Source organism: Alligator sinensis, unplaced genomic scaffold (assembly GCF_000455745.1).
Source record: "Alligator sinensis unplaced genomic scaffold, ASM45574v1 scaffold909_1, whole genome shotgun sequence".
NCBI lineage: Eukaryota > Metazoa > Chordata > Crocodylia > Alligatoridae > Alligator > Alligator sinensis.
In genome coordinates, this window is record NW_005842862.1 from 85,477 (window position 1) to 99,327 (window position 13,851).

At 52.1% G+C, this 13,851-nt stretch overlaps 1 protein-coding gene across 1 annotated transcript; it reads right to left on the reverse strand.

Annotated features, from left to right (window-relative positions):
* Window positions 1-790: 790 nt before the first annotated feature.
* Window positions 791-1,816, reverse strand: LOC102375489 (olfactory receptor 10K1-like). Its single transcript, XM_014525678.1, is given in 3 exon segments — window positions 791-1,238; window positions 1,240-1,636; window positions 1,639-1,816. Coding segments are annotated over 3 exon segments (1,023 nt in total).
* Between the last annotated feature and the right edge of the window lie 12,035 nt (window positions 1,817-13,851).

The window sequence follows — 13,851 nt, forward strand, 5'->3', positions numbered from 1 at the left end:
GTAGCTCAGGTAGTTCCCTGCTTACTGGGTTGTTTGGATGAGTAGAAGGAATGGAGACTGAGTCAAGTGTTATGTTGGTGCAATTGCACCATTGCAATTTATTTTTCAGCAATTGTACACACAGGCCCATTTCCCTGGACACAGCAGGGTCACACAGCAGCAGGCAGCTCCCTGCTCACACATGCCCAGCCTGCTCTTCCAGCCAGTCCTGCACCCCAAGAGCTCTGTCCTCTGCTTCCATTCACAGCCTGCCTCACAGTTTCCCAAACACACCCCCTCCCTGCCCTTGCATCTGGCAATCCTCAGATCATTTAGGCCAGGCTAGGGAATCCATTGTCTTTGGCACAAGTTTCTACAACAGGAACTATCTCACTTCCCAGTGAAGTAGGATTTCTTCCACCCCCCCGCCCCCCTTGCCCTGAGGGCACTGTACTTGGCCCACTAGTGTCTTTTACCAGGCCTATGAGTGCCTGCAGAATGAGGATGGCAGTATGTCACCTTCCAGCAAAACTACAGATTTGTCATGAATTTCACTTTGGAGCCTTAAGCACTGTCAGGATTTGCCAAGGCCTGGTGTGACTGGGCACTTCTACATAAGATGCTACAGAGCCATAGCAATGACCTATGGTGACATAGCTCATCACTATGGTGATGTAGTATCGGGAGGCACTAACCGTGACTCCACTGCTACTACACAGTGTGGTTGGAAATGACCCTTGCACGACTGGGACTGCACCAACTGTGCAGTGGGGTGCATATGTAGATGCACCCACTGAGATTGGGACTGCTATTATAACCCCTGGAAGCAGATTATTCTGGCCATTGTTCTGTGAAGGGCGGATCTCACCTCCTTGTTTCTCAGGCTGTACACCATGGGGTTGAGCAGTGGGGTGAAAACCGCGTAGGACACAGCAATGAGTTTGTCCTTCTCTTGTGAGTGGGTGGATTTGGGCCTTAGGTAGATGATGCCAGCACAGCCATAGTGCACAATTACCACAGTCGAGTGGGCAGCACAGGTGGAGAAGGCCTTGTGCCAGCCCTTTGCTGAGGAGATCTTAAGGATGACAGTGAGGATGAGGATGTAGGAGGTCAGGATCAGTAGTAGTGCCATAATGAGGAACAGCATGCCGGTGATGAACACTCCTTCTGGGAGGCTACTGTCAGTGCAGGCCAGCTTGAGCACCGGGGAGATGTCACAGAAGAAATGGTCAATTATGTTGGTGTTGTAGTATGGCAGGTGAAATGAGAGAAATTTCTACAGTTGAATACAGCAAGCTACCCAAGAAGCAGGTGGCCACCAGTCTAGCACAGACACGTGAGTTCATCAGCACTGGGTAGTGCAGGGGGTGGCAGATGACCACATAGCGATCATAGCCCATCACTGCCAGCAGGAAGCAGTTGGTACCTGCAAAAGCAGCAAAGAAGTACATCTGCAGAGCACAGCCAGGCAAGGAGATAGGTCTCCCCCCATACAGCAGGGTGGCCAGCATGTTGGGGATGATGACAAAGGTGTAGCAGGTCTCAGAAAGTGAGAGGGTGAATAGGAAGAAGTACATGGGAGTGTGCAGGGCACTGTCCAGCCAGATAGCCATTAAGATGAGTACATTGGCCATCAGTGTGACAATGTAGATAAGAAAAAGACTGTGAATAGGATGAAGCGCAGCTGTGGGGGCAGGGAGAATCCAACCAGGAAGAACTCAGTCACAGAGGTGCCATTGTCTCTTCTCAGGCTGGACTGGAGCTGGTGCTGAGAGGAAAGAAACAGAGATCTAAGGGACTGTCTCCAAGATAGGAGCTGTTTGCCTTGCCACAACATTCCCGAGCACCCCCTTGCACACTCATAGACATTAGGGCTGGAAGGGACCTCGGAAGATCATCGAGTCCAGCCCCCTGCCCCAGGGGCAGGAACTCAGCTGGGGTCATAGGAGCCCAGCAAGATAAGCATCCAAATTTCTTTCACGATTCACTCAGGGCCCAGCTCAATACGCAGGACCTAGCTACTATATAGCGACTTAATGAGCATCAATTAGCACCTGCAAAACCAGGCTAAGGAGAGGAAAGAATCAACACAGACAATCAACTGCCCCAAGAGAAACGCAGTCTTGGCAGGAGTTTTGTCTGTCAGCAGCTAAGGGTGCAGGGCCCCACAACCCCCCCGCACCGACCTCCTCCACAGCTGGCAGGCGTCACAGCAGGGGCCACCATCCCTGCAGCTGTCACCCTGCTGCGCCTGAACACACGCAGTGTCACCCATGGCACGAGTTTTGCTTGTCCGCAGCTTGAGGTGCAGTTCCCCCAAACCCCTGCACCGATCTCCTTGAAACTTGGCAGGCTTTGTGGCCTCAGTAAGAGCTACCAGCCCTGCAGTTGTGCACCCTCCCCCGTGTTGTAACACACAGCAGTGACATGAGTTTGGCTTTCAAGAATTTGGGGTACAGTTCCCCCCAAACCCCTGCACCAATCTTCCTGAAACTTGTGAGGTTTCATGCTTTCAGCAGAGGCTACCATTCCTGCAAGTTTCATCCAAATTGGACAAAAAACAACAAAGTTAGAGATATTTCATAGATTCCCCACTATACCCTATGGCCGGATCTCCGAGGCCGCTCCGAAGCTTTGGAGCCACTTCGGCCGGGTCAAGGCAGAAACCTGGTCCGGAGCTCCAGCTTGGATCACAGCCATCTGAAGCAGCTGGATCTGAAGCCGGATTGGCTCACTGCCAACTCGCACAGGCCTACACGGCCTATGCTGTGATAACAGAGGCATGTTGATTGATACTAGCACCTGGGGCAATGATGCATGAGCTTGACCTCATGGCACGATGGAAAAGTACCCTAGTCTCAAACAAAGACTTGCAATCCCTGTAAAAGAAGAGACTTAACAGCATAAAGGTGGGAACTCACTCCGCAAACTTCACAGAAGCACAGGCGTGTCTGTACACCCCACTTCCAGTGGGGGTCTCAATATGCCTAGGCTGGCCACCTAGAACAAATATTGAGCAACTGACTTTGATAACTATAACATCTGCAGAGAGAAGGAGAATGAATGTGCATATGTGTGTGTTGATGTGTGTATTGTTTTAATGTTGTTCTATTCTCAATAAATGTGGCAAATTGCCTTGTCCCTCCTGGCAGAGGTCCTGCTTGTATTTTAATATAATATACACTTCATGCATATTACACTGGGGCCAGGCACATGCTGCCGCCTGCATGAGATGGAGCCATCACACTCCAGGCCAGTCAGGATGGGGACAGCTGGGGCTCCTCTGGTAGGGCTGGGGGGCCAGGAGGCTGCAGGTCAGGAGTGAGAGCACTGGGGGAGGGGGGTGGGCTGCAGATCAGGAGTGAGGGGCACTGGGGGGCAGGGGGATGTGGTTTGGGAGTGCAGGGCACTGGCAGGGCTGGGGTCAGTGGATCAGGAGTGAGGAGCAGCAGCAGGACTGGGGGCGGGCTGTGGCTTGGCATTGAGGGGCAACAGAATGGGCAAAGGCAGGGCACCGGCATATCGCTGCCCTCCCCTGCATGACAAGACTACATTTCCCAGCATCCCCCAGCTGTCTGGGCTTGGTACGGTTTCCATGGGGACCCCTGACTGACCCAGGGATCACTGTCTCGTCTCAGGGAGTCCAGGTCCTTTCTCTGTCAAGCCAGAGTTTCTTCCAAGGGGAGAGTTTCTTAACACTTTTATGTATGCTTCTTACCAATTGCTCAGGTGCAATAAAATTGCATATTCCCAGGTCTGTCTGTCTGCCTGCCTTCTTTTTCAGTGAAGGAGCAAAAATGCCTTTCTTGGGGGGGCGAAAACCCCTCAGTTTCTCTGAAGAAACAGAGCTTGGCCTCAGAAGGTGCTAATTGCCCTCTTTGAAATGTAAAACCTTTTCACAAAAAGGAAAACAAAACCTGTTCAGTCAGAGGCAGTGGTGACATGTAGGGGGTGCACAGGGGTGCATATGCACGCCCTGAGAGCACTGGTGCACCCCCTGACAGCCAGCGTTCCCCAGTTAGGTGATGGGCGGGGGGTGGGGGGGCAGGTGGGAGCACTGGTGCCTCCCCTGAGAGCTCTGGCTGGGGAGTGAGGTGCCAGGAGAAGCATCGCTGACACTTCTGGGCATGCCACTAGCACTTCCCGGTTGGTGCGATCAGCCAAGGGGACCCCCTGCCCCTCAGTCACTGACTGGCCGCTGCAGGTGGCAAATGCCCCCCTGACTCAGGAGGCACCAGTGCCCATAGTCAGGGGGAGGGGAAGAAGGGGTATGTCAGGGGTTGGGTGTGCAGGGCACTGGCAGCGCCAGGGGGCTGAGGATCAGGAGTGAGGGGCACCAACAAGGGTGTTCAGTCTGAAGACAAGTGATGGTGAAGGGATATTAAAATAACACAAGAAATAGTCTTTGCCTATGCTGAGTTGATACTTTTCTTCTTAGCCTTTTGTTATTCTTGGTTTTGAGAAAGGTAGGAAGTGTTGGGTTTCAGTGTAGCTACATCACAAATTCTCAGGACAATCATTTGGTTGTCTGGTACTATTTGGAGGGGAGGCATGCATCAGCATTATGTATGTAGTGATGGCACAAGGTTTGATTGCCACTCATGGAGTAAGCCCCTTACAGCCTGAAGCCATCCCAGCAGAGAAAACAAGGAAGGGCGGTTCTCTGGACAACAGAGAAAGGAGCAGAGACACAAACAGAATGCACAGGCTGGCAGAAAAAGCAACAACAAATACACGAGCCCAGTGACTCACTAACCCTCTCATTACAAAACAATTCGAAAGAAAGAATAACTGAGGAACAATCTGCTGGGGGGGAAAGCAAGCTCAGAGCAAACCCATCCAAGCCAAGCATGTAAACAGTTAGCTCAACAATGTCAGAGCCTGACAATAAGGAGGATTTAAAAACACAATTGTTACCACAAGGAAATTAGCTTCTCTTTTTGCCTTTAGACTGAACAGGAGCAAGGAAAATTATTTGAAGCATTAAAGTCACCAAAAAGCAATCTAGCCAAGAATGGCTTTGAGTCACTGACCCTTGGGTTATGCCCCCAGCACACTTCTGCTGCCATACTGTGCTGAGGAGCTCACTTATCAGTGCACCCTGACTGATTTCTTTAAAACAAATAGAGCTTTCACTCATGATCATGGCTCAGCTTTTCAGATGAGTCTTACAAAAAGTGACTAACAAACTTCTACAGAACAGAGGTAAATTTAGAACTCAACTGTGGAAGCCCCTGGCATAAGCTACCATATTTCCGGGTCCAAAAAAGGAGAGCTGGCCTCAGTTGGGTACAGGGAATATGATGGGGTGGGGGAGGAAGGGGGGCAGTGATATGCCAGTGCCCTGCCCCTGCCCATTTTGTGCCCTGCTGATCCCACTTCTGCCCCCCGATCCCATCCAAAGACAGGCATTTTCTCTCCTTTGAAAAAAAAGAAGCACAGACAGTCAGACAGGGGAACATGCAGTTTTATTGCACCTAAGCGACTGGTAAGAAGCGCACATAATGTTAAGAAACTCTCCCCTTGGAAGAAAAGCTGGCTTGATGGAGAAAGGACACTATCCCCTCTGAAAGGACTATCCCCTCTGAATGGTGGATGCTGAGAGAAGTGCCCTTTGATGGAGGGTGGCACCTCAGCTAGCACTTTCTCCCAAAGCTCAGCAGCAGCAGAAGCACGTGTCCCTTCTCCTGCTGCTGACTCAGGACCTGGGGCACTGCTGCAGCCTCTTGAAGCCCAGGCCTCCAAGCCCTCTTTGTTCCTAACAGGACACAAGCCCATAACTCCTATAAGAATTCCCGGCCCACCCAGGGCTCTCAGTTTCCCTGTTGCTTTGCATGCATCCTTCCCAGTAATGATCCTTGGGGCAAAGGGCAGACAGCTCATGCCCTTTAGCATCATGGCAGGGGCATTCCCTCAGGAGGGGGCACTGGGCTCCATTTCCAATCCATGAATGTGCCACAAAAAGATTTCCTGCTGCAGAGCCTGGAGGCTCCCCTTCCCCCTTGGCAGGCGTGTGCTTTGCTGGCTGGATAGTACTTGATTTTCTATTGGTCGAGCTAACTTTCTTCTGCAATTGTGCTGTCTGTTAGTCATTCCTGGTAATGTCTCTCTCCTGTTTCACAGCACTCCAGGCTGTTTTAGCTCTAGCTTAAAACCTTATCTCAGGTGTGGTAATATTAACTCAGATGTAGAAATGACTGATGCTGAAGTATTGGAGGCACTGCCAAGATACCGAATCTGAATGAAATGTACATTTAACTATAATGATTACAGGATAGTGACACAAGACTGTCTGACTATTTTTGCTTAGTTTATTACTTTTTTTAATTAATATATATTCTAGCAAATTGGTGCACATTCCAATAGTTATATTTATTTTTGCTTTGATCTAGTCATAGCCTCCGCCCTCCCAGCATATTAGTAAAGCTTCTAGTTTCTCCTTAACTGAAGAAAAATATGAGTTGTGTTATACCACACCATCTGCACCCCCATTTTCAAAATCCGAGCGTTCCCCTGCTTGGGCTGCTCTAAACACTCAGTGGCTTCAGCCAGTAGGTTTTACAGCAAAGCGACTGCAGGGGCTGGGCCCTAAATTCACTGGTGCTGTGTTGTTTTCAGCTGACAGTTTGTCAGTTGTGACTGCTTGCAGATGTGGAAAGAAGAAAAACAGCACTTTACTTTAAACTCAGTGCACTCCTGTGCTGAGCCCTGCACATGCCTTGAGGAGGGCTACACAAGGGTACACAAAGGGTCTGGCTGCCTCCCCACCTCCCCGCCCCGCCGCCTCCCTGTCTGTTGGCATCTGAGTATCATGTACCCAGGCTAAAGCCTGAATGGAAACATTACTACATGAATTTTTATGTAAAACAGAAAGAATCCTGTGTCTCCTGTCATTTGTATCCTCACATCAAAAAGCAGGAATTTTCCAAAGCTGGGAACCAGTGTTGGGTTGGCCTGGGGTTCTTATCAAGGTTGATTAAGATGTCTTGGCTACCAGGAATCCCCATGCCCAGGACAGCTTCTCCCAAAGTGTGTGTGCATGGGGGAGGGGAGGCATGATCAGCAGGGATCCTGGTTTTCCCTGATAAAAAGTCACAAATTATCTGATTAAAAAATTGCATACTCTCTGATAAAAAAAACAAAAATACGTGATCAAAATGAAAGGCCCCTCACGCCCCCCCAGCCCTGCTAGTGCCCCTCACTCCCCCACACAGCCTCCCTAGTCCTGCTCAAGCCCCTTACTCCCCCCACAACAGCCCCCCAGTGCCACACATGCAGGCACAGGCACAGACACACAGACAAACACACAAATACAGACATATACACCCCCCCACCCAGCATGTAGGTGTGTGGGGGCACAGGGGAAAGGAAGGGTGTAACTTGCTGTGCCTGTCCGGAACTCCCCACTTAGACTTTTCTAGTTGCCCCGAACCAACTGTGTCCTGTAGGCTGACACTTTGCCCTGGCACCAGTTACGTAATCCACTGAAGCTTCTCACCTGCCCTGTCTTTGATGGAAATCTTTTATCTTAGGGACAGCTGTCACTCCCCATTCAGTGATGACTAGCTACAGTCGCTTGGTAGCACAAGGATCTTGGGGTGCCACCTCCCCTACACCCCACCTAGCACCAACCTGTTGTTACTTTGGTGTTACATGGACATAGTGTGCATCAGTTATGGTCCTCATCCTTCCTTGTATTCCTATTGTTGTCCTTCCCAGCCCTCTCCACAGTAGGGCTCCCAGGTCTCCTCTTCTAGCATGTCAATTGACTCTGCTAAGTCAGTATGCAGTTCTGCATACTGGCAGTTCCCCAAATGGGGGTCACCACCACCAGTCTTTCTCTGACTCTGCGCTTGTACCACAGCCTGCCCTCAGCTGCAGGGGACTTCCTTCCAGTCCTGTTGTTGGACCGTTGCACGGGGCTTTTATTGGTGCCTCGCTGCCCTGCACTTACAAAGTGCATCCACTCTGGCACCAGCTTTTTTTCTTCGTCCCATCTCTGGGCTCCTGCTGACTGCAGCGTGGGATGCTGCCAGGTGGATGGTAAGTTTTGCGGTGTGGTGAACCTGCCACCACTGTCCTGCTCCTGGGTCCTAGGGGGCCAGGCTATTGCCAGTGTGGCCATTCCTCTCCTGCCACCTCCTTCCCATGGCCCCACATGCTGCAGGGTCACTGGCATTGCTGGTGGCACAATGATCCCACTGCTGCTGCCATGCTCCCGCAGCTCAGTGTCCAGTGGCACCGCTGGCAGGTTCGGTGGTGTGGGACTTTTGCCATTGCCACTGGATCCCCATGGCTCAGTGTTTCCCTTGCCCCTGCCACAACAGGGTTGAGGAGGAGCAGATTGAGAATGGGGGAAGAGGAGTGCATCTCTGTGCCTGTTCTTGGGGGGGGGGGGGGCAAGGGCAGCAGTGCCCCTCTGTGGGCCCCACACGCGCCACCTGGCCGAGGAGGAGGAAAGCTCGCACACAGTGGCCACCACCACACCATCCCCTCTGGGGAGGGGGAAGTTGACTGGGGGCTGAGGGAGTGAGGATGTGTTGAGGGAAAACATGGAGTGCCTGCTGGCTGGCAGGCACTCCTGGTGGGGCTTTCCCCAACACCTTCCCTTCTCTCAGCCTGGGTGGGTGAACAGGTGTTGAGGGGAACAGAGCGCAATCTGAGGAGCGGCAGCGGAGGGGCAAGGGGCACTGCTGGCCCCATGTGACACACCATGGTGCCCCCCTGCCTCCCACCTTGGCTCATTCTGTGCCCCCTCCCAGGAGAAGGGCTGAGGGGGTGAGGGCAGCAATGCCCCTCTGTGGGCCTCACATGCAATGCCCGGCCAGGAGAGAGGGGGGATGCACACAGCAGCCACCACCACTGCACCACCGCCACCTCACCTCACTGCTTGCCCGCAGCTGGCAGCGGGAAAGCTGCATGGGACATGGTGGTTTGGTAGCAGCTGCTGCATGCGAGCCCCCACTTCCCCACAGCTGGGTGGACATGCGAAGCTTGCAGAGGGGCATGGTTGCCCTCGCCCCCTGGCCCTGCTCCAGGCAAGCAGTGCAGGGCGCAGTGGTGCCAGTGCAATGGTGCTGGTACGTGGTGGCTGACACTGCCATCACACTGCTTCTACTACTGGCAGCCACCACTGCACCACTGCCGGCAGCTGCATCCACACTGTACCTCCATTCACACACGGTGGTGGCCACCAGCACCACTGCACCACTGCCACCATGCTTTGCACTGCTTGCCCAGAGCAGGGGTGATGGCAGCAGTGCCCCTCTGCAGGAGGGTTCGCAAGTGGCAGTTGCCACCACACCACCACACCCTGCATCCTGTGTGGCTTTCCAACTGCTGGCCACAGGCTAGTGGCATGAGGTGCGGTGGTGGTGGTGCGGTGGTGGCGGTGGCTGCCATGTGCAAACTCCTCCTCCCTCGTGGCTGTGTGGCATGTGTGTGACCCTCAGAGGTGCGCTGCTGCTCTTGCCCCTCACCCCCAACTCTGCGAGTGGATACAGAATGAGTTGAGGTGGGGGGCTGGCAGTGACCGTCGCCCCTCTGCCACTGCACCCAGGTGCCCCCCTCCCCACTTGCCTACCCACTTGCCTGGGTTGAGGGAGGGGAAGGTGTTGGGGAAAGCCCCACCAGGAGTGCCCGCTGGCCGGCAGACACTCCATGTCTTCCCCCAACACATCTTCGCTCCCTTAGTCCCCAGCCAGCTTCCCCGCCCCCAGCCATGCACCACATCACCTGAGCCCCACTTACCTCCAGGAATGGAGAAGACTGATCCTGAGGCAGCCTCCGGTAAGTGAGAGCATAGAGTCCCGCCCTTTCCCCCTCTCCCTCCCCTTTTGGGCAGGGTTGGGGGTTTCCCATCCCTTTTGCAAACAGCTCTTGCAGGCTGGAACTCAGGCAGGGGCATGATACGGGTTGAGGTGAAGAAAGAAACAGCCCAGGCTCAGTAAGAGGAATTTTCTTATCACTTAGTCTATCTGCATGTCAAACTTTTAACTGTTGAATTGGCAGATTATCACCGCCTACAGTCATATCCCCCCAGACTACAACCAGATCCCTTCAATAATTGTTCCACCTCTTGTCCTCTACCCCTCAAGGTAACCCTATTTTTGTCCCCAGCAGCATGTCCCTGTCTTCCTTTGACCATCCTCTGCTTGCCATTGCTCTTCCTGACAGTCATACTGCTGCCTCTTTCTGGGAGTGCAGGGGGCTGCAGGTCAGGAGTGAGGGGGCAGGATGCTATGAGTCAGGAGTGAGGGGTACCAGCTGGGCTGAAGGGGCAGGGAGTTGTAGGTATGGAGTGAGATGCACCGGCATGGTTTTTGGGGGAAGGGGGCTGGAAGGGCAAGGGGCTGCAGGTCAGGAGTGAAGGGCACCAGCCAGGATGGGGGGCTGCACAGGTTAGCTAGGAATGAGAGGTATTGGTGAGGCAGGGGGCTTCAGGTTTAGAGTGAGGGACACAGGCAGGGCTGGGGGGGCAAGGGCTGCCACCCATGCCAACCACCAGCCCCCCATGTGCTCATGCCACAACCCCCAGGCTACTGCAGGGAGAGGAAAGTCACACACTCTTGGAGAGGCTTGGGTCCTGCAATGCACCCAGCTCTGGGTTGTAATGGCCACATATAACAGTCTATGGTGTGGGCCATGCTAAACTGTTATATGTGGCCATTGCACCCAGCTCTGAGTGTATCTCAGCTTTCCCCATACACTGTTATACGGAGCTGTTACACCCTAGAGCTGGGTGCATCTCTGCCCTCCCCATGCACTGTTATATGTGGCCATTACACCCCAGAGCTAGGGCCAACCCAGCAAGAGTGAGGGGGTGAGGGGCACTGGCAGGGCTGGGGGCAGTTGCTTGGCTGTAAACCATGATTATGTTTTCTGTGTAATTGTTGTATATTGTGCCTCCTATAGGACTGGAGTGGACCATTTTCCATCCCCCCTCAGACCATTAACTCTGAATCAGCATCGAATCTTCAGATTTGGATTCAGCTGAATTGAATCAAGGACAGAGATCTGAATCAATGAATCAAATCACCGTCCCTGATTCAGGCCGAATCTGAATCTGAATTGAATATGGCCCACTTCGCACTCCCCTACTATTTAGCTAGCTTAATGGTGATTTTTGTCATGTGGGCACGAAACGTGTATGGTGGTAACAGGAGAGGTGTAATGTGGACAAGCGCTCCTGGGTTCTATTCCTATCTCTTCCACTGACTCAGCAAATGGTCCTGGATGAGTCATTTCACCTTCCTCCTCTGTCAGTGGAGACATTGCTTGTCCTAGGAGGCTATAAGAATCTCCTGGAGGTGCCTCCAGGCACTGGGGTTTGTCCAGTGGATGAGAAGTGCTGAGAGCTGCAGTCCAATGAAGACTCCTGCCTGGAAAAAATGGCTGATGTTGGGTTGGGGGGGCAGGGAAGGGATGGGACACAGGGCACCAGAGTATTCACAGACTGGCATGGAGGGAAACACTGTAGTCCCAGCAGGGTACTACACTAGGGCCTTCCTGGGCTCTGCTCCTGCCTTTGGGGGAAGGGGTGTCTATCAGTTAGGGCAGGAGTCAGGACTCCTGGCTTTTCTTCATGGCTCCATTCCTGCCTCTCTGTGCCTCCCTTTTCTGCACCCCTGTCCCAGGAGGACAGAAATTCTCTTAGCTCTGAAGGATGATGGGGTTGTCACTGGGAATGAGAACCCTGACTGGTCCCTGTTGGTCACTATCCAGAGCCTGTAATGTACCTTTGGACTTGGAATCCAGATCTGGCAATTACCAGCAGCCTTCATCTCCTACTTCTTCTGGGCTATAGATGCTGGGATGCTGAGGGGACTGGAGGTCAGTGCTGGGTTCCTGGCTGGAAGGTGCTGAGGGGACATGGCTCTCAGTCCGACCTTGAGGCCTGGAGTACCTGACTCAGAAGGAAAGGCCTGTCAGTGCCTCAGCTTTGTCCTTGAATAGCCAACTGTAGCAGCACAAGCCAACGGTGCAGCAGCCTATGTTCAAGGTTGAGCCTTGCTGCCCAGACATTTCCCCTTCTAGGTCATGGGTTTATATGGGAAGGGGTAGGAGGTCAGCTGACCTTGTCTGGCCACTCTGGTGCCAGGGAGTGGCTGTGTTGCTAGGCCCAGGTGGATGGTTCTGGCCACCTGTGTCTGCCTCTATGTTCTGGTGGGGAGGTGGCAGACTGGAGTAAGCTGCCATGTTGGACAGGTCAAAGATTGGGGGTTTAAGGCCATGGCCTGACAGTTCCATGGGGGATGGTGAACAAAGTCTCCAACATCAGAGGAAACAATTCACAGAGGGAAGGACTGGAAGAAGTAACTCCACTCTAGGAAAGAGCCCCAGGACAGCCGCAAGCAGTGCAAAGGGAAATGAGCAAGTCAAAAGGTTTCCAATGCATGTATACAAATAGGAAAAGTATGAGGAATAAACAAGATAAGTTGCAGACTGTGAAAAGAACTGTCACTGATGGCTATCACAGAGACCTGGTGAGACAGCTCCTATGACTGGAATATCAACATGGAGGGTTATTTTCTGTTTTGGAAGGACAGGGTTGGGAGAAAGGGCAGTGGTGTTGCCTCGTACATCAAAAACACACATTTGCTCCCTGGTTCAGGAGGAAGAAGACAACAAAGCAGAATGCATTTAGGTGACTACTGACCAAAGGATGAATATAGTCATCAGTGTGGTGAAGTCGCCAGCCAGGCAAATAGAACTCTGGCGTGCATCAGCCAATGTGTTGCCAACAGATCCAGAGAGGTGTTCCTCCCCCTCTATTTGGCGTTGGTGAAGCCACAGTTAGAGTATTATGTCTAGTTCTGGGCACTGCACTTCAAGAAGGATGTGGATAAGTTTGAAAGGCTACAAAGAAAGGGCTACCCACATGATCAGGGACCTGGGGGATAGGCCCTATGAGGAGACTCAGGGAACTGGGGCTGTTCAGTCTGAGTAAGAAGACTGAGAGGTGACTTGATAGCCGCCTACAAGTCAGGGGCGAACACCAAGATCTGGGGGAGCAACTCTTCAGAAAGACACCCCTCGGAAGGACGAGTTCTGATGGGCACAACCTAGTTGAGGGAAAGTTTAGGCTGGACATAAGGAAAAACTTCTTTGCCATAAGGGTAACTAGAATCTGGAACACACTCCCAGCAGTGGCGCTGCAGTAGGTTGGACAAGCACCTTGTGGAGCTCGTTTGAGCCCAATTACCTCCTGCTCATGGCAGGGGACCAGAATCGATGATCTTACAGGTCCCTTCCGGTCTTTCTAGTCTATGATTCTAATGATTCTATGAAGATGAAAGGTGAAAGATGCAGCACCAATATAGCACTAGAGATTTATTAAAGGCTAAGAAATCAAAAAGAGGAGGTAAAAGAGGCACTGTTCAAAGATATGGCAAATCTATCTAAAAGTTACAAGATGGTACTGATGGGAGGTAAAGGACACAACTAGGGGATCATCTAGTTTAGATCTTGTCTTGACCAATAGGGAAAAAATGGTGAAGTATGTGAAGGTGATGGGCAATTTAGGAGTAAGTTATCATGATACAACAAAATTCCAAAACCTGACACAGGGAAAGCATGAGGTCAGCAAAAATTAGGATGATAGATTTCAAAAAGTCAGATTTCAACGAACTCAAAGAGTTAATAGGCATGGTGCCAAGGGAAGACAGACTTAAGGATAAAGGTGCCCAAGAGGCTGGGAGATGTTCCAACTCAACACAAGCACAAGAAGAATTGCAACAGACCAATGTGGCTTCACAAGGATCCTCTACCATACCTCAAAAGCAGAAGGAAAGCATGCACACAATGAAAAATGGGCAGGTCACCACAGACATACCAAGAAATAGCTAAAACCAGCAGGAACAAAATCAGGAA